The sequence below is a fragment of the Larimichthys crocea genome, chromosome VIII, assembly GCF_000972845.2.
Source record: "Larimichthys crocea isolate SSNF chromosome VIII, L_crocea_2.0, whole genome shotgun sequence".
NCBI classification, from domain to species: Eukaryota; Metazoa; Chordata; class Actinopteri; family Sciaenidae; genus Larimichthys; species Larimichthys crocea.
Window position 1 is genome coordinate 31,170,196 of NC_040018.1, and position 24,537 is coordinate 31,194,732.

A 24,537-nucleotide genomic window follows, 5' to 3' on the forward strand; every position below is an offset into this window, starting at 1 on the left:
AAGACTAATAAGACTAAAGACTAATAAGACTAATAAGACTAAAGACTAATAAGACTAATAAGACTAAAGACTAATAAGACTAATAAGACTAATAAGACAAAAGACTAATAAGACTAAAGACTAATAAGACTAAAGACTAATAAGACTAGACTAAAGACTAATAAGACAAGACTAAAGACTAATAAGACTAAAGACTAATAAGACTAAAGACTAATAAGACTAATGACTAATAAGACAAGACTAATAAGACTAATAAGAAAAGACTAAAGACTAATAAGACTGATAAGACAGTTTTTGAGACTTTTAGTTTGTTTATTTGGTTTCTGTCGTGTTTGAAGTTTACGAGGTCAGAACTGGTTCGGTCCCGTAGCGTCCATGTTTTGGTGTGACACACTTCATATATACCCAACACACACACACACACACACACACACACACACACACACACGTAAAGATGGAAACCTGCTCAGAGGACAGTTGGACATGTCGTGTTTTGAGGACAAAGAGACGCTCTGGCTCGATCTCCGTCCGTCTCACACTCTGTTTATCACTTCCACCTCCACCTCCACCTCCCGGATAACTCCGTCATGTCTGGTCTCTGCTGTGGCGCTCTCTCTGACGCCCTCCCTCCTCCACCCACTGAACGCCTCTCTGTCATCTCGCCTGCCTCCAGTGTTGCTGTCAAAGTCTCACCTCGCTGCCAGAGGACACAGCCTCGGCCTGCGGAGAATGTGGCAGCACCACGCGATCTGCAAAGTGCCACATTTAACTGCTGCAGGCGGAGAGCTTCACACATGCACTGCTGCTGCTGCTGAAGCCGAGCATGCACGACAAAGTTCATCCAGTCGTCTGCAGACGTCACGGCGTCTCCTCCGCGTCCATCGCGATGAAGACGAGCTAACCGTGTTGGAATCACTGCTTTCCATCGGCCTGCAGTAAATAACACAGCTCGTGTCCCGTCACACACACTCATGAACCGCAGCAGGTGATCTCACTGATAACGTGATAATCAGCCGAGCGGCCGCGGGGTTACCGCCGGCACCTCGGTGCCACATGGATGCCGATCCTCGGATTAGAGCGTCTAACGAGGAGCGTCTAACGAGGGAGCGCTGAACTCAATTATGCTGCCTGGTGTCAGACGAGATGATCCGGTTAGATCCAAACACACACGGCCTGTTGGTTCTTCTTCTTCTGTGTCACTGATGTGACACCTTCACGGAGGACGTGAACAGCAGCACGCAGACCGACGGTCCATCAAGATGATTTAAAGTTTTATTTGGATCCGACTGAAGACCCCTCACTCCTCTTTACACTCTTACAGTCTGTCACGGATCACATTCATGAAACATTTGGCGCGTCTGCAGATTAATCCAACACCTGACGTGTTCTGATCCGAATGAATCGATGACGGGGATCAATAAGTGTCTGCGTCTTCTTCAGCTCATTAACGTATCGATCTGTTTTAAATCAAAGTTCGTCCTGAGCTGAGTTCAGGTTTCTGTTCTCCTGAAGGTAACGTCCACTCGAGGCTGGCTCCATAAGTCCCCACGTTCAGATGTCCAACCGGTTTCTGTCTCGCTGCATTAATGACTTCAAACTTTAATTAAACAAACGACGTGTCTCCCTCAGGGGAAAGTGGCTCGGCTCATCTGTCCATCATCTCATGTGACATTACGCTCGGTAAACTTGGCACGAAACCCGAGATACGAGGCGAGTCAACAAACCAACTCACGACGGTTCAACCTCGACACGTTCACCAGAGACAAGACGTCCACACAAACTTTCCTGGAAAACCTTGTCAGCACAGTCTGGAGCCTGCAGGGCTGGAAACAGTTTTCAGCTCCGTGTTCCTTCCACAGTCTGAACGACCGTCGGCGGCGCTGCTCGTCCTCGTTCAGAGCAAATTAGTTTGACCCCAAAAAGTCAGTTTGTCAAATATCATGTCGTTATTCTGAAAACACACGTAGCTTCTCGCTGTCGAGACGTTTTCTCGATACATGAAACCTGACGGCAGATTTCTGCACGAACGACGAAAAGTTCAAATATTCCATCGTCTTTGGATTGAACGAGAGTTCAAGAGAGTGAAGCCTGGTCCACCTGTAACCACGCCCACCTGTCAATCAAAGCGTCCACGCTCTTAATCCTGCATAACTTTAAGCCTTAATATAATGTGAACAGGTGAGTTGTATATAAATTCACCCTCAGTACAGTTGTCATGAACGGGGAAATTAGCTACAGAGACCAAAACTGTTTTTTGTACCAGGCTTAGCTACCGTGACGTCCCCGAAGACTGTCTAAAACCTGGACGTAGTCTCCGTGACGTCCCCACAGACTGTCTAAAACCTGGACGTAGTCTCCGTGACGTCCCCGCAGACTGTCTAAAACCTGGACGTAGTCTCTGTGAGGTCCCCACAGACTGTCTAAAACCTGGACGTAGTCTCTGTGACGTCCCCACAGACTGTCTAAAACCTGGACGTAGTCTGCTGTGAGGGCCCCCACAGATGTCTAAAACCTGGAGGTAGTCTCCGTGACGTCCCCGCAGACTGTCTAAAACCTGGAGGTAGTCTCCGTGACGTCCCCACAGACTGTCTAAAGCTTGGACGTAGTCTTAAGACTGTCTAAAACCTGGATGTAGTCTCCGTGACGTCCCCACAGACTGTCTAAAACCTGGACGTAGTCTCCGTGACGTTCCCCGTCATGAACGGGGAAATTAGCTACAGAGACCAAAACTGTTTTTTGTACCAGGCTGTAAACATGTTTATTTCTGCTGTGAAGTTGGACATTTGGACATGGGGACTTATGGAGACACTTCTGGAGCCAGCCTCAGGTGGACGTTAGAGGAACTGCAGGTTTTTTTTGTGCTTCTCTTCCTGCTCGCTCTGAGCACGATGGGGGGATGAAACGTCGACTCCTCTGCTCTCGCTGTGAACACTCGGCGGTCTGCGAGTTCATTTTCATACCGCGGTGACGCGAACCGAAACCAGCGACTATCTGAAAGCCACATTTAGCAAAACCCACCCAGACAAACGAGATCTTTGCAGCCTGTAATGTGTGAAAGGCCGCGCGACGTAGGCCGGCACATTTAATTACTCTTAGAATATTTCCTCTAATGAAGTGGTTTGAGCTGGTCGATTTCCAGCTCAAACCACTTCATTAGAGGAAATATTCTCGTCAGGTGACTCCGAGGACGAGGGCCGAGGTGTTTCACCGTGAACACGATGAAGTCTGACAGTGGTGCCAACACACACACACACACACACACACACACACAGGTTATCACTGACACAAAGAGCCCTGGCATGGAAAGCGACTCTCTCTCTCGATAACCTATTTTCAAACCACATCCTCTTCAGGCCGAGTCTCACGCTGCACACGCCGACAAAACGAGAAGAAGCTGAGGAGACAGAGAGACAGAGACAGAGCGCTGCATCGCACGGACAAAAGGACGGGGCAGTCGTGTAGTACACGTTGGAGGCTCGGGTGGTGTTTTAATTTCAAATCAGATCGGAGGTGTAGTCCCACGCTCACGCTGGGCTGATGAGCTAAAAACAGGAGTGGGGTGGTTTCAGATCAGAGCTGCATCAAACGGGCTCACGCTGCGTTTAACACCACCACAGCAGCAGCAGCAGCAGCAGCAGCAGCATCCACCTCCACCTCCACCTCACGTCTGACACACACACACACACACACACACACCCGTCACTGTCCTGCTCCAAACCTCCAGGAAGCGATGCCACATTTGCTTAACCTGTTGGTGAGTGGTGTAAAAAACAGTATGCAAATGTGTGTGTGTGTGTGTGTGTGTGTGTGTGTGGCATGTTTCACTTTGCATCCACAGTCACAGGTTTGAGGGAGAGAGAGAGGAAGCACGCCTCCACCTCCACCTCCACCTCCCTGTCAGGCTGCAGAGCATGCACAAAGACAAACATGTGTGTGTGTGTGTGTGTGTGTGTGTGTGTGTGTGTGTGTGTGTGTGTGTGTGTGTACCTGGGCTCGGGCAGGATGATCTTCTTGCTCGCCCTGGCTGCTGGAGTGGACTTGCTCTTCTCCATCGCCATCAGATAACTGACATCAGCCAGCACCGCCTCGAGGTCCGCCATCTTCAGCGGTCACACAGTGAACACAGTCACAACACACGGAGGGTGGAGGGTGGGTTCTGCTCAGGGTGGGGGCACCACCAACACCAGCACCGGCACCGGCTGATACGACCCAACAACAAACATCCACCCACCCCACTTTGTTTTTTTCCCCCTCTCCCCGAAAAAGGTGGCGTGACAGCGGGGTGAAGCGGCTGAGAGAGCGGGGAAGGGTGGCGTAGTCTCCGGCGTGCAGTCTGCGCTTCAGAGCACCGTCATGGTGGAGGAGAGGAGGGAAGACATCAGGGTGGAGGTGGCTCCTTTATAATCCAATTTAATGCCAAGAAATATGCTGATGAATAAATAAAAGCAGGGTGATGCTGTCAGGTGTGTCTCTGCAGGCGGGGGGACACTGTCCCGGTCCTCCTGTCTGTCTCCACAGCTGCAAACAAATGTCAATTTACCGCGAGCTGACGGAGCAAAGCGAGGCGGAGACAGGCGGAGAGGTGTCTGCTGCGGCTTCCCTCGATGTGAAACCGAAACATATGATAGTAATAAAAATATCTCCGGTGAATAAAACGTTAAAAAGCAGCTTTGAAAAAAAACAAAAACACAAAAACACGCCGCCGTGTTGTGTTCGTGGTGCGTTCACTGCCCTCCTTTCCTTCCTGTGTAACGTTCACGGTCCCTAACGGCTCATCAATCAATCACAAATGTCCCCGAGAAAAAAACAGAAAAAAAAACAGATTAAACCTTTAAGAAGCTTTTTTTTTAAATTTAATTAAAAGCACCAATGAGTCCAATCCAATTAAAGAATTAAAGGCGGGTTAATTAAAACCTAAAGCCCGCCGGGCAGCGTCGATATTCGGGCTAAGTTTAGTTAGCCACCACGCTAGCTCGCGAGCTAACCCTGCTAGCCGCCGAGGCTAACTATCGAGTGATTAATCAGTTTATACATCGAGTTTTTAATTATTTTAACTAAAAATACACCGCGGGGATGCCGCCCTGTCGCCCAGCGGTACGCACGGTCACTAACTGGCGGTGTAACAGTGACGCTGGCTCGGTTTCAAACCGGGATTTTACTTAATAACGCTCGGCTAACGGCTGCGGGGGAACTGGCTGCTCCTGGAGGAGGGAGAGGAGAGGGGGGGGGGGGTCTTCTTGTAGCAGCGGTGTCCGAAAATAACGCACGAAAAGCGGCTACGAGAGAGTCCGAACGGCGTCAAAAAGAACCAGAGAACCGCCTCAGATAATCCATAGCTGCCCTGTTTGAGAGAGTTACCCCCGAGCGGGCGGCGTTTTTAAGCGGGTGGACGGTGGCTGTGTGTCGGTGTGGTGGAGGTGGTGTAGGGGGGGGCGGGGGTACCCTCCTCGCTCGCGTTGGAGACCCCGCACGGAGCTACCGACCGCGGGGCTGACGGTGACGCTGAGGCCGGTGGTGGTGGTGGTGGTGGTGGTGGAGGGGGAGCTGCTCGCTCGTTAACCGGATCACTTCTCCCTCCTCTCGTCGCCGTGGTTAAACTGATAAAGACAGCGGAGGAGGAGAAGCAGTGGTGGAGGTGGAGGTGGAGGGTGGTGGATGACAACAGTTGTGACCACCCCTCGGGTACACGGTGCTGCTGCTGCGGGCTCTCCGTCGTCTCGTCGCCGCCGCTGCTGCTGCTCCGAGCGGCTCCTGCCTGTCGAGTGTGTCCGCGCTGCTGGAGCTCTCGGTCGGCTTCAGTAGCTCCGCTGCCGATCAAGCTGCTCGTTTCTCGGCTCCAATATGGCACATGATTCAGCTCCAGTCCCTCTGCGATGTATTTTTCTGTGTATATATTTATATAAATATATAAATATATATATGTGTGTGTGTGTGTGTGCTCGCACAGTGGCACTACTCGCTTTGTGGTTCAACTTCCTCCCACTGCGGCGGGGAGAGGCTCGTAAAACCCGGAGCGGGTCCCTGCAGGCTGGAGGTGGACCGCATGAAGGCCAGCGTGCGTTTGTGTTAAAGCTGAACCCTGAGCTGCATGTGGACACATTAGTGTGTGTGTGTGTGTGTGTGTGTGTGTGTGTGTGTGTGTGTGTGTGTGTGTGTCCAGCACATTTTAATTTTAATTTCTCATGATAAATAAGCTGCTGCAGCCTCTGATCATGTTACAACACACAGTCAGTGTTTTATGTCCGCACACACACACACACACACACACACACACACACACACACACACACACACACACACACACACACACACACACAGTGTTTGTTTTCATGTGTGCTTCACGGACACGCAGTGCCGTTTCCTGGCCAGTCTTGGTAATGCTCCTGATGTTTAATATGTGACAGATCAGAGCTGCAACAAGTATCAACATGTTGGTCAGCCTGAGCACAGAAATCTAAATTTACATCTAAATATTCTCCATGTTTTAAAACATTATTAAGGACCGCGGTGTAAACTTGTAATATCTGACTCATCATTTCAACTTTTACACGTGTTCACTTGTTAGAATCAGCTTCACATACAGAAAAACACATGACAGAAGGATTCAGAGTTTAAAGCTCTGACGTCTTAAAGGAAGACTTTAATCATCTCACTCATCATATCAGTCTCTGTTAATAATATCATAAGGGGTACATTGTTTCAGCTCTTAGATAATAAATGTAGCTGCAGCTTTTCTTGATCAGTTTTTAAGCACAAAAATCTAAATATCTGAACAGTTTTTCCTCATGGTGGGACTTGTTGGGTCTCTGTAAATAATATCATAAAGAGTCGAGGTCCAGTCCTGTTCTCCATCCACGCGCTGCCTCCAGGTCACATTATTCGTAAACACGATGCTACATCTATTTAAGCTGTGACCGAGCAAATCCCTTCAAGGATCCAGGCAGCCTTCAAAAGTGTCTGGAAGTGAGAGAGACAGACAGAAATCTTCATGGAGAGACGCTCACGGGTATTTAGCTGATCGTTCAGCGCCCTCTGTCCTCTCTCAGTCTCTGCTGGTTGTTCTGGTCCAGAACACAAAGGTAACAGAGACTTTACTGTGGACTGACCTGCAGAGATCAGAGCTGCATGGCTCATTTTATTCAGATTTTTATTGATTTATTGCTTTTAACTTACTATTATTGTGGTTTCCTTTATTGTAAAACACTTTGTAACTCTGTTTTGAAATGCACTTTAGAAATAAAGTGTGTTACATGTGTTAGGATTAGCGTCACATACCCTGAGCATGCAGAAAAAGCACATTAAAGTTAAACATGCTCTGACTTCTGAAATGTGAAGACTACTCAGCGAAATAAAAGTGACCAATCGATGAATGGACCCATCAGCTTCACCGCTGTGTAATAAACTATAAACTCCATTACAACTCGTGTTTTTTTTTTCCATCTCAACCTTTATTTCCAAAACACTGACACCAGCTCGCCTCGTTTACACCATCATCGTCATCATCGTGTGAAGCGCTCAGATTGTAAAATAAGTGTGGAATGTGTAACCCTGTCTTCTCTTAGAAAAGCAGATACATTGTTGGAAGTCAGTAAGGTTTAAGAAAGACAGTTTATTCAGCAGAAAGCTGGCGAGGAGGGGTCAGAGGTTAAGGGTCACATGGGAGAAAGGGCTCCTGGGGAGGTTGTTACTGCTGAATACGGCGGATGGACTGGATCTGAGGGGTCTGGCAGTGGGATCCGAACTCCCTGAAGTGTTTGAACTCCCCGCAGTGACGATCACACTCCATGATATACTGGTATCCACGATAACCAGGGTACTGGTAGCACACGAATCTGTTGAGAAATCACACACAGAGAGAGAAGGAAGTGTTGATGAAACGTTGCAACAGATTGTTGTTGTGAAAGTCGGACCAGGATTATTTTTGAACCGCTGAAGCGAGGTCAGCAGGAAAAAGAAAAAACGTGGTGCACTCACGCTCCAGACTGGACCCTGAAGGAGCCAACCTCGTTGTTGCACCAGCCCATGGCCTGCAGGGAGGGGTAGTCGTCACCGATCTCGCCCTTGCGGCCCATGAAGTTCTCGCGCTCGTAGATGGTCATACGACACTCTCTGTGGTTCTGTAGGGAGAACAAACAGAGCTCAGGAGTCAGGAATGAATCCACACAGAGTGTCTGACAGAGAGGAGGAGGTGTGAAACTCACAGCACAGGAGATAGGTCTGAAGGAGGTCATCCTCTCGATGTGGTAGGCGTTGCTGCCTCCGAAAGCATCGCACTGGGGGTACTCTCCCCTCTCCAGGACAAACTGCTGCCCCTGGTAGGAGGCGTGCTCGTAGCCGACCCAGCTGAGAGAAGAAGAGAAGAACGACACCGTTAACATCTCATCACATCACACGTCAGACCTTCTGATCATCTCTGCATCATCCGTCCACTCACGCTCCGCTCTCCACCCTCAGGGAGCGAACGGTCTCGAAGCCGAACTCCATCACGTTGCAGCACTCGGAGGTGAACTCATGGCGACGGCCCTGGAAGCACTCCTCGTCCCAGACGATGATCTGACGGGAGACACGAGAAACACGTATACATCAGCACATGTGAGCGCTGAAGAACCGGGCTCAGAAACACAACTCAGGAAAAGTTAAAGGTCCTCACCTTCCAGTGGCCGGAGAACTTGGTGCAGTGGTGAGTCATCTTGTCTGGAAGGGAAACATTGAAACATTCAGACAAGAGGAGAGCTGAAAGTTTGCGCACACAGAGCTGAACATGCAATCTATTCAGTTAAAGTTAGACAGCTCAGCCGGTGAGCCTCGGATCATCAGAACCAAAGTTCAGGGTTTGGACTCTTCCCGACACACTGTGTGTGTTTCAGGCCTGGATGATACTAAAATCAGCCGGAATGAAGAATTCCCTCGACTGGAAGCACCAGCTGCTATTTTTAGACAAAAATGAAGAGGGTGAAAGAGGCCAGAGGCTTCATCTCCACGTCTCCCTCCCGCCCTTTCTATCTCTTTATCTTATTTTCTGCCCATTTCCTCCCTGCTCAGATTTTCCACCACCACCGTCGCCAATGTTTATCCCACCCACTTGGTGCGAGTGACGGCCTTTGGGCCCTGGAGCCCGGGTGGCTCCTGTGTTTGGGGGTTTTTTTGTGAGTGTGGATGTAAAAGAGAGAGAGGGGAGGGAAAGGACCGGCTGATACCCTGGCTGTGTTGCCCCAGCCCTGGCTGTGCTGTGCTGGGTGAGGGGACAGGGACTCACCTTGCTTTGATGCCCTTGGGTTGTCCTGCCGTGGGAGTGAGAGGAGGCACGCGCCCCCACCCTTTTAAAGCCTCCCCTGGCAAGGGGCCATGCTGAAAGCCCCGGGTCAGCAGGAGGGGAGGGGCTTCGCTTTGTCACAGCCTCCACCCGACAAAAGCGTGGTTAATCTGTGGAGGGTGCAGAAGTGCAGACACCACATTATCACTCCGAGCAGTGGACATGGAGACAGAAATATCAGAGAGAAGATGGAGTGAGAAAACACCGAAGCTCACCGAGCGATCCAAGGCTCATTTTCTTTGAGAAAAGTATCCGATTACTTTTATTTTTAAGTTTACTGTCATCAACGACAAAGAAAAGCATCCGGTCATCAAAAGAAACTAATTCACCGGTTCTCAAACCTGAAATCAATTCATTAAAAAACATATAATACTATTAAAATACTGCACTAAAATTCATTTTGTTTCATCATCAGAGCTGTCGACAGAATTTTACCGTAATAAAAACGCTTTAACCTTTTCTGACATTACGGTAAAAAGATGTTAGTGCTGTTGATTTCACGGTTAAGATTAAAAATGTAATAAAATAAAGGTTTTTTCATAAAATATAACTGAAAATATAAAATGTTGTTTTTAAAATACTGTCAGCTGTGGTTTCCATATTTCACCGTGATAAATCCAATAAAACTTCTTCTGATATTACAGTAAAAGGACGTTAGTGCTGCTGGTTTCATGTTTCAGGTTGGTGTTTTATTGCAATTTTTTTGAAATGATGTAGATTTTATGGTGAAATCTGCCAAACCATAAAAGATTTCTTTTAAATATTACAGTGTTTTACTGTAGAATGAAGTACTACTACTAAATCTAAGTATACATTCTCTTAAAGGCGTATAAATAAAGTACTTCACTGCATATTCTTCGGCCTTTCACTGTCTGTTGAATGTTTCACTATGTGAGCTGTCTGTAGCTGAACAGGTCGACTGTATTTTGAACTGATGGATGAACTCGTCATGTCAGCTCCTGTCTCACCTGCTCAGGTGTATTCGTGTCATATCTGACACTCGTCGTGCACGGCTCTGATTTTCTGTGCAGATATCTCGTGTTGAAGTCATTCGTGCAGACTCCTTCTGGCGGCTCCGTGCTGTATCGCAGAGTACAGTCGACCTTTAGCGTATCAGAAAATGTTTCCAAGATAAGATTACATGATTCATCTGAACTCCCAGCATGTTTCTGTGTCGCTGCATTAAAGTCACTCTCTGACTTTTAAAGTCATCAATGTTTAAACACGTTGAACCGAGAGGTGATGTTGAATAAATGTTATCTTCTATTCGTGTGTGTGTGTGTGTGTGTGTGTGTGTGTGTGTGTGTGTGTGTGCTCTTATTAATCAACCCCTTGTAAACAAGAGGGCAGAGGCGCTGCATGGGAAGCACGACTTTCTAAACAACGGCTTTGTTTCCTGTGGGCACAAAATAATTAAAACAGTCCAACAGTGTTTCAGATGTCACTTTAAGTTCATCTGATCTGAGTGTGTCACCACCACAGGGTGGAGATCAAACCTGAGCTTTCATCAGTTCTGACACGATGCTTCAGTAAGCTGGAGGTCAGTGAGATCAATAGTTTGTCTCTGGTTTGGAGTGCAACAGCAGAACACCGGAGTTTGGATCAAACATCAACCTCCATAACTGTGAAGACACAAACTGCAGTTCCTCCAACGTCCACCTGAGGCTGGCTTCAGAAGTGAGTCAGTCTCCATAAGTCCCCATGTCCAAATGTCCAACTTCACAGCAGAAATAAACATGTTTACAGCCTGGTACAAAAAACAGTTTTGGTCTCTGTAGCTAATTTCCCCGTTCATGACAACTGTACTGAGGGTGAATTTATATACAACTCACCTGTTCACATTATATTAAGGCTTAAAGTTATGCAGGATTAAGAGCGTGGACGATCTTTGCCGATTTTTAGAGTAGCCGGGGGCAGGAAGGACAGAGACACATATTTTTAGCTTTGTGATCTTAAATATTTCAGTTTGAGATATTTGAACGTGATTTTAAACAAACATCAGCAAATATCTACAAACAAGTCTGATAAAACGCCGCCCTGCTGCCACAAATACAGACTAGAGCACCAAATATGGATTCATCCACCGCTTAAAATAGTCCCAGACAAATGCACCATTTCCTGCTGTTTGTTTGTTTGTTAGGAAATGACTGAAAATGTTTGTGGGATGTTTTTAAAGATTCACATCTGCAGTAGGAAGTGATGAGCTGAGAGAGATACTGAAAATCTTCTTCAACAAAAGAAGGACGAGAACTTTCCTTAAATAAACTTCTGATGAATAAATGACCCAGATTACAAATCTGTCCTGACTCCAGCCATAGTTTTCAGAATCCATTACCGAGGTTTGGCGCCCAGCCAAAGACGGGAATCACGCAGATTACGGGATTTGTTCACACCTAATCTACACATATCAAACACACTTTAATCCGGCTTCCATGGTGGAAATAATCACAGTTGAGGTGATATAATCCAGATTTAATCTGGCAATTTAATCCAAGAATTATCGTCAACAACAACAACAACAACCTTTATTTCACCTCTAAACGCCGACGCAGACGGATCCTGGTTAACAAAGCTGCTGTGAAATAGTTTTAATAAATTTAAAACACAAACATCCATATAGAGATAAAGGGAGATTATGTAATTCACTGCGGTTTTATTGGGTCTGGTACAACCATCAGTTTATGATGGCTAACGTTATCTTACGTCGGCAAACTTTAGAAAGACAGTACAACATTACTGAGTCATGTTTGTAGACGGGACTCATCACATAACATCATTCGCGGCTACAGTCGTTCAAAACTCAACCGAACCACTAGACCAGGGGTCTCCAAACTACGGCCCGCGGGCCACATCCGGCCCGCCTAAACAATCGGAGTGGCCCACTTATCAATCCCTCTAAACATGGCCTATTATTCAAAATTGCATTTTCCTATTATAAAATATCCACCCTTAATGATCAAGCTTGGCATTCTAATTAAAATCTACCTTATTTACGAACTGTTTACGGTACTAGCTAATTTTCATCCCCTCACACAATGGTATATTCCGACGTGAATCAATTTCCGCGCAGTCTGCCCGGGGGATTCGACTCGGATTCAACTCGGCGGGTCAGGGGCGGCCGCACGGTGCGGGAGGATCCCCTCTACCCGGCGCTGGCTGGCCTCCGCGGACGCATTTCTTCTGCGGCAGTGCGCCGCGACCGGCTCTGGGTCGGCTTGGAAAGGCTCGGGGGTGAAGGTGCCTCACGGCTCCAGCCGCGAGCTTTACAGCGCCCTCCTGCCCGGACCTCGCCAGTTCCCGGGTCCGTGGACTTAGTGCTCGCTGTGCTCTCTCTACGACTGTCGAATCGCAACTTATCACAACTTTCACTTCCTCCCGCAACAAAATCGCAACAAAAATGTAAAAAGCAACTTTCACCGCGATTTTTTTGAAAACCTCATGCAACGTCAGGGATTTTAGGCCGCAACTATTTCAAAAAAGACCACGAAATCCTGGTGGGGCTGATATCAGTTCAGTTATAGACTGACCCCGGCCCCCCATCACAGAAAGGCAAGTTGATGTGGCCCGCACCGAAATAAGTTTGGGGACCCTGATCTAGATGCTGCTAAATCCTACACACTGGTCCTGAGTGTTAGCCGGGCGCAGTGACTTCCTGGAGTCTTGGCAACACTTCATCTTCATTCCAGTCAAACTTTAATAAACTTGGTTTGGTTCGACCATTAGCTTACAGTGGCTAACGTTATCTTGCGTTAGCATTGCAGTATAAGTTGTGTTTTTGTTTTTGGCTTCTACAATTCAGCATTTAACGTCTCATAACAACATTCATTTGTGCTGTCAGAGGCCACTGAAGTCTACACACTGGTCCTTTAACACTGTGAGAAGTATAGAGGCAATTAGCCTAGCTTAGCATAAAGGCTAGAGGCAGTGACTTCCTGCACAGACGTGTTGGATGGGTCAAGAAATTATTTGTGAAGCGTTGTCGTAGCAACCCGTGGATTTACGTCTTCATGCATCCAGTTAAACTTTGGAAATGACTCAAAACAAGATATCAGGAGGGAATTACCAGCACAGTCGAGGCTCAAACAGATATTGTAACTGACCAGCCTCTCGCACCGCAGATTTCTGATGTGAAGACGTAACGCTAAGTGTATTTCTGAGCCTGCTCCAAGTTTTTATGCTGTGTTAGGCTAACTGCCTCCCGACTTCAGGTCTCTGCGTGCAAACACAAAGACATGAGACTGATATGATTCCTGAAAGGAAAGTTCGATAGATAGTTTGATAGTTTGTCCTAAAACTCAGAAATAATCAGTTAAACTGTGTAACAACAGTCAGATCAAGGCAGATGTAGATTTAAAACTCTGCGTTGTATTTTGAAGGGATTAACTCTTTGTGCCCTCTGGACCTTTGCATTCCTCCTCTCTGCATGCAGCTACAGCCTGACCACCCCAACACATGAGAAAAAATCTGTTGGTCAGTGTTTTCCTTTCATAGTAAAATGCTTACGGGCATGGCCAGAGGGGCCGGCGGCGTTTCTAGTCTAAGCGATGACCCGGTGGCTTTGGCACGGGCCAACTGTGATGACGAGAGGCTTTCTATTGTGCCGTGAGCCTCCACGTTTGGCCTTTGCCAGAGTATAAAAGCTTGGGTCGAGCGCTGAGGGGACCAGCACGAGCCAGCCTCCCTCACACGGCACAGCAAGCTATACTAACACAGGTAAGGACACCACAGACAGACACATCCATCACACATTCAGAGCACACCCAGGAAAAACACCCTCAGCCTGGGGAAAGACCCAAACAGACATCCAGGGCCCAAATGAGCCTCCCACATAAACAGCAGAGTTTAGTTTTAGCCCACCCACCCCCCCAAAAAAACAAAACCGACTGTGTGAACACCTCATCACTTCTCCACCTTCCCCCTTTTCTCTCACCCAGACTCTCCTGAAGCCCCTCACCATGTCTCAGACTACCAAGTCCGCCTCCAGCCAGGGCACCGATGCCAAGGACAAGGGAACCCCAGCCCCCGCCGCCTCCAGCAAGGCCACCAAGACCGGAGAGCCCGGCATGGGATCCTACAGAGTGAGTCACCTCGGCAAATATAGACAGTTTGGATTTTATTTGCTCAGGATATTTAGATTAAATCAAACAATATTTAGGTCCTTTTAAAGGCAGTTTCTTCATGCTCGGAAGTAATCAGAGTAGACTTAATAGGAAACAGTAGTAACACCACTTGGGTAAAAATACGTTAATATCCAAAGGAAAAGTACTTTTTAATCAGAAAGACCCTTTTTAGTGGCAACGGTAAACCACTGGGTGATGTTAATATTCAATATTAACCAGCTGTAACGCTATCAGAGCGTCTTATCTTGTGTTTTCTGTGCATGAAGTCTTAATCTGAACAGTAGCACATGGCTATAGCAGATAACAATAGAAGATTTCCCTCCGATCTGGGGGTTTAGAAGTAGGAAGTAGCACATTCACAGTCTTTTGGTTGGTATTTTTGACTCGAGCAAGAAAGCTCAGCCGCCCACTGGTGTAACATGCGACATCTCCTCGTTGCAGATGATGATGTTCGACCAGGAGAACTTCCAGGGCAGGATGATCGAGGTCCAGAATGAGTGTATGAACGTGTGTGACCGTGGCATGGATAGAGTGCGTAGTATCATTGTGGAGTGCGGCCCGTAAGTGGACACACAAACCTAATCTAATCAGCTACAGTCAGACGAACCATCCATACGTATCTATCTCCGTCCACGTCCATGATCTTTCCTCTAATTCGTCTCTCTCCCCGTTCTCTCCCCTCTTGTGCCCCCTCTGTGCCCGGCGGACCCCCTTCTCCTCCAGCTTTGTTGCCTATGAGCAGACTAACTTCCGTGGGGAGATGTTCATCCTGGAGAAGGGAGAGTATCCTCGCTGGGATACCTGGAGCAACTCCTACCGCAGCGACTGCCTCATGTCCTTCAGGCCCATCCGCATGGTGCACTTGTTTCCTTCCTCAGAACCTCAGCATGATTACAAAACTGACTTACAAACAGGTGTAGAGCTCTTTTACATGTAACATAACTCCCAATGCCTCGTTTCCTCCCTACAGGACAGCATGGAGCACAAGATCTGCCTGTATGAGCTCTCTGACTTCAAGGGCAACAAGATGGAGATCCAGGAGGATGATGTGCCCACCCTCTGGGCGCATGGCTTCTGCGACAGAGTGGGCAGCGTGAGGGTGCCCGGAGGAGCGTGAGTACACACAAACACTCTGAAGTGAAGCTTTAAAATGAATCCCGTAGAAGATGAAGGCTTCTGTTTTAAAGCTGCGTGACAATGAGATAAGACTTGTTATTATTATGCTACACAGCCTGGGAGCAAATCTGTCTGCTCATGTTTCCACATATAGATCAAGTGGAAGCTCTGTACTGCAAATATTCTTTTGGCCATGGCTTCAGAGGAAGCCACAGGCCTCCACAGTTACACCACAATGTAGTTTTTCATAGAAAGTAGGTTGTCATATCATCACAAGGCTTAAAGCTGACTGCGTGTTGTTTTGTTTGTCCACAAAGATGTATTTTTTTAGCCAGACCTGTAGAACTTCCTAAAGGACCTCTAGAACCTTCTAAATGACCCATCATCAGCCACTAGAACCTCTCTAGAACTTACTCAATGACCACTGAACCTCCTGGACTTTTGGAGCCTCCTAAAAGGATACTTGAAACTCTTGAGCGACCCCTAGAACACCATAAACAACCTTGAGAAAACTACTCAGTGATGACAATAACATCAGTGACCAACAAATCTCCTGGACCTCTAGAACCTCTTTAGGGTCCCCTATAACTTCTTTAGGAACCTCTAGAACCTCCTCAGTGAACACAAAATCTCTTGGACTGAATCCCAGAAATGACCTCTAGAAATCATCGCATTGACGACTATAACTTCTTTACAAAAAACCTAGAACCTCCTCAGTGACCACTATAAACCCCCCAGTGACTACCAAACCTCTTGGACCTCTAGAACCTCTTTAAGAACCTCCATTACTTCTTTAGGAACCCCTAGAACCTCCTCAGTGATCCCTAGAGCGTCCTTGGTGACCACTAGAAGCTACACAAACACAATAAAGTCAATGATCTTGACACTGTGAGATTGAAATGCTAAAATGTGGAACATTAAGGTGACTCAGCATTAACTCTACTCTCCATGTGTCCCTCAGCTGGGTGGGTTACCAGTACCCCGGATACAGAGGCTACCAGTACCTGTTTGAGTGCGGTGACTACAGACACTACAACGACTTCTGCGCCTACCAGCCTCAGATCCAGTCCATGCGTCGTATCAGGGACATGCAGTTCCACCAGAGAGGATGCTTCACCTTCACCTCCACCACCAAGTGAATGCCCCACTTTTCTCCAACCCTTTCTCGAATCTCCAACACCAACACCGTCATCAACGCTCCATCCTAAAACAAAGACAGAATGAGAGCAAAACACACGGGAGAACCTTAACTGACTTTTTATGGTGCTAAAAAATAAAACATGTTGTGAAAAACCTCAAACCTCCATGACTGGATCATCTTTATTATTGCTACAGAAACATACTTGAAATATTCACATGGGAACATGCTGTGTATGTTTGTCGTGACCTTAAAGAACTCAAAGTTCAAATTTAAAAATAGTATGAGAAAATGATTTTTAACCTAAAATAATTACACACTTCCTTTGCACTATGTTTACTGTATTTTTTCTAGGTTTACCAGGAATACACCAGAGAATCCACGAATCTATAAATAGAATGAATAGTGATGCGTCTCAGCTGTTGCATTAAAGATCCAACATAAACATAAACAGGAAACAGTAATCAAGTTATGACTCATACATACATACATACACTAATAAACATTAATCATAGGAATAATGTCTGAAGTTCTTCACACGATTCATCATCTTAGAAATGTATTTAAAGTTTGATACTTCCTGAAAAGTTGGTTCATTTATTTCTAGTCGACAAATGAGCGTTTCCCTACAACGTTCTCTTTTTCTATCAGCGACTTATATACTGTATATGTTCAAACTTTATTCAGTTATATAACATATTTCATGCAGACATGCAGCTCAAAGTTCTTCAGAGTTCAGAAAAAAAAACAGAAACAGACAAACAATGAATAGAAAACAAAATAGATCATACACAGTTATAAACTGTTATAATCAATACAAAAAAAACAATAAGAAGGAAAACAAAAAAATAAGTTTTACATAAAAATTAAGGACAGCAAAGCATAAAAACTACACAAATAAAACGCAAATAAAAAGTGAAAGAAACAAAGATCAGGGGTTAAATGTGCCACACTACGCAGCGCCGGTCCTGGCCACATTTGCGCCTTGGTCTGTCCGCCGCCCCCTCTGTCTTGTCAACCCCCCGCTCCCGGGGGCACCCGCTCCGCTAACTTAATGAACGGTATCGAAAATTCACGAGGTTTTTTTCTTTTTCGGGCGCTCGTGCGCCCCCCACGGAGACTGCGCCCTGGGCGGCCGCCCACATTGCCCATAGCTAAGACCGGCCCTGACACTACGATCTAAGGACTAATGAGAGAGTCTTAAAAATGAATTGTGCAGATACGTCCCCAAATGAAAGGGCAGCAGTTTGAAGTCTACTGCACACAATAATCACTACTGTGTCGTAACCAATTATGCTGCAGCTGATAATATTTCACATGTTGCCATCGGTGTGAAGATAAACAGGCAGGAAAGACAGACAAAGAGCGCCGATTACACCTGATAGGTGTTAACTTCACCATTCATAGTCAGTCAGAGGTGGCTGTCTGTTATATAAATGCAGGTCAGCAGAGGAGCAGGAGTGATTGTGTGGACATCACAGCATCATGAATAGTAATGTCTGGTCTTAATATAGTTTTTTTTTTATCCTCATGAAAAGAACAAAAACAAAAATTACGATGTATTAATCCCACGCGAAAATAGTCCCCAATTATGCTCCATTTCTTTACATTTGTTTTGATTAAAAATTACAGCGAGACGCTTAAAAAGACGCCTCAAGCTATACACAAGTACCAAAAACTGCAGTCCTCTAACCGTCCACCTGAGGGCTGGCTCCAGAAGTGAGTCAGCTCCATAATCCCCATGTCCAAATGTCCAACTTCACAGCAGAAATAAACATGTTTACAGCCTGGTACAAAAAACAGTTTTGGGTCTCTGTAGCTAATTTCCCGTTTCATGACAACTGTACTGAGGGGAATTTATATACAACCACCTGTTCACATTATATTAAGGCTTAAAGTTGTGCAGGATTAAGAGCGGGACGCTTTGAACTGACAGGTGGGTGTAACCAGGTGGCATTAAGCCTGAGCTCCACGCTCTCCACCCTGAGCCGGGGCCGGCGGAGGCAGAACATCCTCATTGTTGTGTTTTGGCTTTTCATAGGATTTGGTGACAGTAACAAAATATAGAATGAATACCAGACAGATTTTCCTGACGTGAGATCAGCTGTAATATGAAATGTATCTTTTAGTGCTTTCCGTCAGTTTGTTCCGTCAGGCTCATTTACCGCACAAGTCAATACACAAGCCCGAGCCCGGGCCGGGCCCAAATTAAAATAAAAATTATGCAAAGATTCCCAGCTTAAGTCAAAACACGTCTAAGACCCTTTTTTATTCCTTGCTTTTTAACCCGCACGAGACTCTGTTTTTGTTTTTGCTTTATTATATTTTTTAACATTGTTTTATCATTTATATTGTTTTAACATTGTTTTAATATTCTTTATTATGGTTTTTATATTGTTCTTATAGGTCTTATAGTCTTATATGTCATGTTCTATGTCATGTACAGCACTTTGGGCAGCTGCGGCTGTTTTAAAGGCTTTATAAATAAAGTTGGGGAGTTGAGATCTCTCCATCCGGTGTTTCCAAAAACGGCACTAACACTCACCCCGCTGCTCTGAGCTCACAGTCCGGGCAGCTTGCTAACAAACTGAAGCTAACAGGCAGCTACATTTGGCAGCAGTTTACTACACTGTCCATCAGGAAACTCAAGTCAATTTAAATCTTTTATTTCTTTGGTTGAAAAATTATATAATGTTGCTTTAAATGTGAAGAGTCTAGTTACCAACAGAATGACAAAATGAATTAAAGAGAGGACACGGGAGTCATAACCAATAAATTAAAGAAATACATGCATAACTTTTTTTGGTTTGTTTTTATTTTTTGTTTGTTGTTGTTTTTTTTTTTTGTTTAGTCAAATTTAGTATGTGGGGGAAACCAGAGCACCTGGAGGAAACCCACAAGAACATTTACTAATTTATGATCGGTGGAACTGTTTTGTTTTTTGTTTGTTTGTTTTTTGTTGTTTAGATCTTATGTAATTTGTGGGGGAAACCAGAGCACCTGGAGGAAACCCACAAGGACATTTACTAATTTATGATCGGTGGAACTGTTTTTTTTTTTGTTTGTTTGTTTTTTTGTTTAGATCTTATTTATTTTGTGGGGGAAACCAGAGCACCTGGAGAAAACCCACAAAAAAAATCACCTTATCGTCACATGGCATCAACCTTTCTTTTTCTTCCTAATATTTTTTTCTTCTTTTTTTTCAGGTATTCATTTGTCCGCGTTAACCACCCCCAGATGCCCGGATGCTCTTACTTCTGAGTTTCATTAACCAGAGAGTCCAAACTTGGGGAGATGCTGTCATTACTCCTAATCACAGGGTCAGTGGATGTTGAGGCGTCCTGCTCTTGGTTCAGAGTTTCATTAACCAGGCAGTCCAAACTTGGGGAGATGCTGTCATTGCTCCTAATCGCAGGGACAATGCACGTTGGGGTGTCCTGCTCTTGGTTCAGAGTTTCATTAAGCAGGCAGTCCAAACTTGTGGAGTCATTGTCCTTATGAACCACAGAGTCAATGCATGCCTGGCCGTCCTGCTCTTGCTTTAGAGTTTCATTACCCAGAGAGTCCAAACTTGGGGAGATGCTGTCATTGCTCCTAATCGCAGGGACAATGCACGTTGGGGTGTCCTGCTCTTGGTTCAGAGTTTCATTGCCCAGAGAGTCCAAACTTGGGGAGATGCTGTCATTGCTCCTAATCGCAGGGACAATGCATGTTGGGGTGTCCTGCTCTTGGTTCAGAGTTTCATTAACCAGGCAGTCCAAACTTGGGGAGATGATCCAGTAACAAAGTTTTACAAAGCACCAGTGGAAAAACTCATAAATGATTATTAGAACCAGGGAGAACAAACAAATAAGTTTTACATAGCACCAGTGGAAAAACTCATAAATGATCTTTAGAACCAGGGAGAACAAACAAACAAGTATTATTCGAATCAAAGTCCACCTGGCCAGGCAGTCCAAACTTGTGGGTTCAATGTCCTTATGAACCACAGAGTCAATGCATGCCTGGCCGTCCTGCTCTTGGTTCAGAGTTTCGTTAACCAGAGAGTCCAAACTTGGGGAGATGATGTCATTACTCCTAATCTCAGGGACAATGCACGTTGGGGTGTCCTGCTCTTGGTTCAGAGTTTCATTAACCAGGCAGCCCAAACTTGTGGAGTCATTGTCCTTATGAACCACAGAGTCAGTGCATGCCTGGCCGTCCTGCTCTTGGTTCAGAGTTTCGTTAACCAGAGAGTCCAAACTTGTGGAGATGATGCCATTACTCCTAATCTCAGGGACAATGCACGTTGGGGTGTCCTGCTCTTGGTTCAGAGTTTCATTAACCAGGCAGCCCAAACTTGTGGAGTCATTATCCTTATGAACCACAGAGTCAGTGCATGCCTGGCCGTCCTGCTCTTGGTTCAGAGTTTCGTTAACCAGAGAGTCCAAACTTGTGGAGATGATGCCATTACTCCTAATCACAGGGTCAGTGGATGTTGAGGCATCTTGCTGTTGCTTCAGATTTTTATTAACCAGGCAGTCCAAACTTGTAAAAATTCTTGCTTTGGTTCGGTAAAGGTGCCTTACAATTCTTGCTCTGGTTCGGTAAAGGTGCATTACAATTCTTTCTGTGGTTTGGTAAAGGTGTCTTACAATTATTGCTCTGGTTCGGTAAAGGTGCATTACAATTCTTTCTCTGGTTTGGTAAAGGTGCATTACAATTCTTTCTCTGGTTCGGTAAAGGTGCCTTACAATTCTTGCTCTGGTCCTGTAAAAGTAATTTGCAATCCATGCTTTGATGCTGTAAAAGCAATTTGCAATTCTTGCTTTGGTGCTGCAGAAAATATTCACAATCCGCTGTAGGGACCATTTGCCTGGAGATTGAGGCGCCTCTGGGTCAACGGTTATGTGTTCCCAGGCTCTTTCAGTTCTTGGACCAGAGACATCAGGCCAACTACACACACATACGTAAGCAGAGAGAAGACTTACTTCAGGCCTCATGCTGCCAAATGGACTCCTGTGAACTACAGAGCCAATGGATGCAGAGGCGTCCTGCTCTTGCTTCTGAGTTTCATTAACCAGGCAGTCCAAACTTGTGGAGTCATTGTCCTTATGAACCACAGAGTCACCAAATGCCTGGCCGTCCTGCTCTTGTTTTAGAGTTTCGTTAACCAGAGAGTCTAGACTTGGGGAGATGCTGTCATTACTCCTAATCACAGGGTCAGTGGATGTTGAGGTGTCCTGCTCTTGGTTCTGAGTTTCATTAACCAGGCAGTCCAGACTTGTGGAGTCATTGTCCTTATGAACCACAGAGTCAATGCATGCCTGGCCGTCCTGCTCTTGCTTCAGAGTTTTATTAACCAGAGAGTCCAAACTTGGGGAGTCATTGTCCTTTGAACTGGGTTGATTAATTCCCATCTAGAATGATAGCGTGACGTATTTTGATTTTGATCTGCCAAAGGCACGGGATAGACCACCAGATATTGAATCGATAATCGATCCAGTTGATATTGATACGGAGCGATATCATATCGGCGGCCGGGGGCCCCGCGAATCCATATTCGATCTCGGGCCTTTCTTTAGATAAAAGAAATTTATCTGGAAGGTGAATTTCTTCAAAATCCAGCCAACGCAGATTCCGAAAATGCATGCCTGGCCGTCTGAGCTCTTGTTTTAGAGTTTCGTTCCAGAGAGTCCGACTTTGGGGAGAAATGCTGGCTGTACTGATTAATTACCGCCTATCACAAGGGTCAGTGGAGGTTGCGTGGCCTCTCGTTGCTTCAAGAGTTTATTTAAGCCAGAGGCAGGTCCAAACTTCGGGAGTCATTGTCTAAATGGAATCACAAGAGTCAAATGCATGCCTAATCGGCCGTCCTTCTCTTGCTTCAGAGTTTTCCTTTAAAAAAAACTCTTTACCAGAGGTTCACAAACTGGGGGAGGAGTCATGGGTCTCTTTGAACTGGTTTGATTAAAAGGTCACCAATCCAGAAATGATGATGGTGACGTTTTTTGATTTTTGCCACCCAAGGCAAAACAGATGACCCCCCCCCTGATTTAATAGTGATTAATATTGGCATTTTCTGTAGATAGAAGAAGTTATAATGAAGATGATTATCTTTCTTTCAAATAGACCAGCCCAACCAGCAGCCACCGCAGAGTCAAATACATGCTTAAGGGGCCTCCTGGCAGTCCTGCTCATTAGCTATCGAGTTTCGTTAACCAGAGGTCCAGACTGGGAAGATGCTGGTCATTACTCCCTAAAAATCAAGTCCAGATGGATGTTGAGGCGAAGGTACTGCATCTTTCGTGCTTCAGAGAGTTGTATTAACCAAAGCAGTCCAAAAACTCTGGAGTCATTGTCCGTTATGGAATACAGAGTCAATGCATGCCTGGGGGCCGTTTACCCTAGTCTTCTTCTTGTGCTTCAGAAGTTTTATTAAACCAAGAAGTCCAAACTGGGGAGTCCATTGTCCTTTGAACTGGGTTGATTAAGGAGTTCCATCTAAGACATGATGCCAATGACCGTCCTTTGAATCCTCCAAAGCAAAACGGAGAACCCAAGATTTGATATCGGCGAATATCGGCCTTTCTTTAGATAGAAGAAAGAGAGTTATCTGAAGGTGATTTCTTTCTTTCTCTTCAAATCTAGTCTGTCCTATATCTTGCCTTTCCAATCTCCAAGCCAACCGAAGAGGGTCCCAATGCATGCCGGGCCGCCGCTCTTGCCTGCCTCATTGCTTTAAGTTTCCGTTAACCAGAGAGTCCAAACTTGGGGGGTGCTGCATCATTATTCCTAATCACAGGGGCAGTGGTGTTGAGGTCCTGCCTCGCTAGACTTCAAGAGTTTCAGGACAGGATCCACACTGTCTTCTGGATCATTGTCCTTTATTGAATCAACGAGTCAATGATAATTGCTCAAATGCACTCAGCTCTCGCCATCACATGCTCTTAAAGCTATTTAGAGTTTTACGTTTTCGTTAACCTGAGAGTCCCAAACTTGGGGATTCATTGCCTTATGAACTGGGTTGGATGTTAAGTCCCATCCGACGATAGTGACTTTGACTTGTTTTTTTATTCTTTTTATTTTTTATTTTTGTTTTTTTTTTGTTGGTGTTTTTGGCCACCCAAGCAAATGACCAACCCAAATCAACATTTCGGTAGAAAGAAGAGTTATTGAAGATGATGTTCTTAATAAAATAATCCAGTTATTGTTGAATGGTTTTTCAAGACGATTCTCAAAGTAAGGTAACTGTATTGTAAAAGATCAAAGTGCTAGTAGTAAACTAGTAACAAGATCAGTGCGGCTTGAAGCGGTCTAACAATTCTAACAATACATCTAGCCAAACTCAAATGGGGGGGAGCCAAATGGGAGGGAGCCAGAGCAATCAAAGGGTAGAGTGGAGGAGATTAAAAAAAAAAAAAAAGAAACCGATCAAAGGGTAGTGGGGAGAGTGTAAAAAACAAAAAAAAAAAAAAAAAAAAAGAACCGATCAAAGGGTAAGGGGAGGAGTCAGAACAGAAGATCAAAACGCAATGGGGGGCGGGACCGTGGCGTAGTCAAAAACAATGATCAAAAAGCCTCAAAGAAAACAAAACAGGCTCTAAAGCTTTTTAAAAAATTGAAAAAAAAGGCACAGAACTTTGAAAGATTCATCATTTCCTCTCCATTCCACAAGCCAGCCTCTGTGATTTCAGGTCTGTGCAGGTCAGTGGTTTTTGGGGGGGCTGGGCTTGTCAGAAACATATTTTTTAAAATCACAAAGACTGTATAAAATTTTCACTTGAGGCGGGCTCCAGAAGTGGTCAGTCCTCCATAAGACCCCCCAATTTAAAAAAATGGTCCAACTGCAAAGCTGAGAACTCTTTGCA

General features: G+C 45.6%; 4 protein-coding genes across 5 annotated transcripts in view; 1 reads left to right on the forward strand and 3 right to left on the reverse strand.

Annotated features, from left to right (window-relative positions):
- Positions 1-5,974, reverse strand: part of grk3 (G protein-coupled receptor kinase 3) — a 70,012-nt gene extending 64,038 nt beyond the window's left edge. The window contains exon 1 of the mRNA XM_027281176.1: positions 3,988-5,974. Coding sequence (XP_027136977.1) covers positions 3,988-4,100 — 113 coding nt within the window. The 5' untranslated portion in view covers positions 4,101-5,974. The remainder of the gene's footprint in view (positions 1-3,987) is intronic.
- Positions 5,975-7,589: 1,615 nt separating this feature from the next.
- Positions 7,590-16,710, reverse strand: cryba4 (crystallin, beta A4). 2 transcript variants are annotated; one of them, XM_027281560.1, is made up of 8 exons: positions 16,602-16,710; positions 10,282-10,416; positions 9,257-9,423; positions 8,651-8,694; positions 8,435-8,553; positions 8,202-8,343; positions 7,975-8,117; positions 7,590-7,832 (listed from the first exon to the last, which is right to left on the reverse strand). In XM_027281560.1, exons 4-8 carry the CDS (start codon positions 8,687-8,689, stop codon positions 7,685-7,687), a joined length of 591 nt encoding a protein of 196 aa, XP_027137361.1. In that variant the 5' UTR covers positions 8,690-8,694; positions 9,257-9,423; positions 10,282-10,416; positions 16,602-16,710; the 3' UTR covers positions 7,590-7,684. The 2 variants fall into 2 exon arrangements, with proteins under 2 accessions (XP_027137361.1, XP_010748564.1); XM_010750262.3 differs by lacking the exon at positions 10,282-10,416 and having other exon boundaries at positions 16,602-16,708.
- Positions 13,841-16,849, forward strand: crybb1 (crystallin, beta B1). The gene is made up of 6 exons (XM_010750263.3): positions 13,841-14,026; positions 14,248-14,391; positions 14,875-14,993; positions 15,157-15,289; positions 15,404-15,546; positions 16,511-16,849. The coding sequence occupies exons 2-6, from the start codon at positions 14,269-14,271 to the stop codon at positions 16,686-16,688; spliced, it is 696 nt and encodes a 231-aa protein (XP_010748565.1). The 5' UTR covers positions 13,841-14,026; positions 14,248-14,268; the 3' UTR covers positions 16,689-16,849.
- A 2,778-nt stretch (positions 16,850-19,627) lies between these two features.
- LOC109143000 (alpha-agarase-like) lies at positions 19,628-22,086 on the reverse strand. The gene is made up of 2 exons (XM_027281379.1): positions 21,730-22,086; positions 19,628-20,418 (listed from the first exon to the last, which is right to left on the reverse strand). Exons 1-2 carry the CDS (start codon positions 22,084-22,086, stop codon positions 19,939-19,941), a joined length of 837 nt encoding a protein of 278 aa, XP_027137180.1. The 3' UTR covers positions 19,628-19,938.
- Between the last annotated feature and the right edge of the window lie 2,451 nt (positions 22,087-24,537).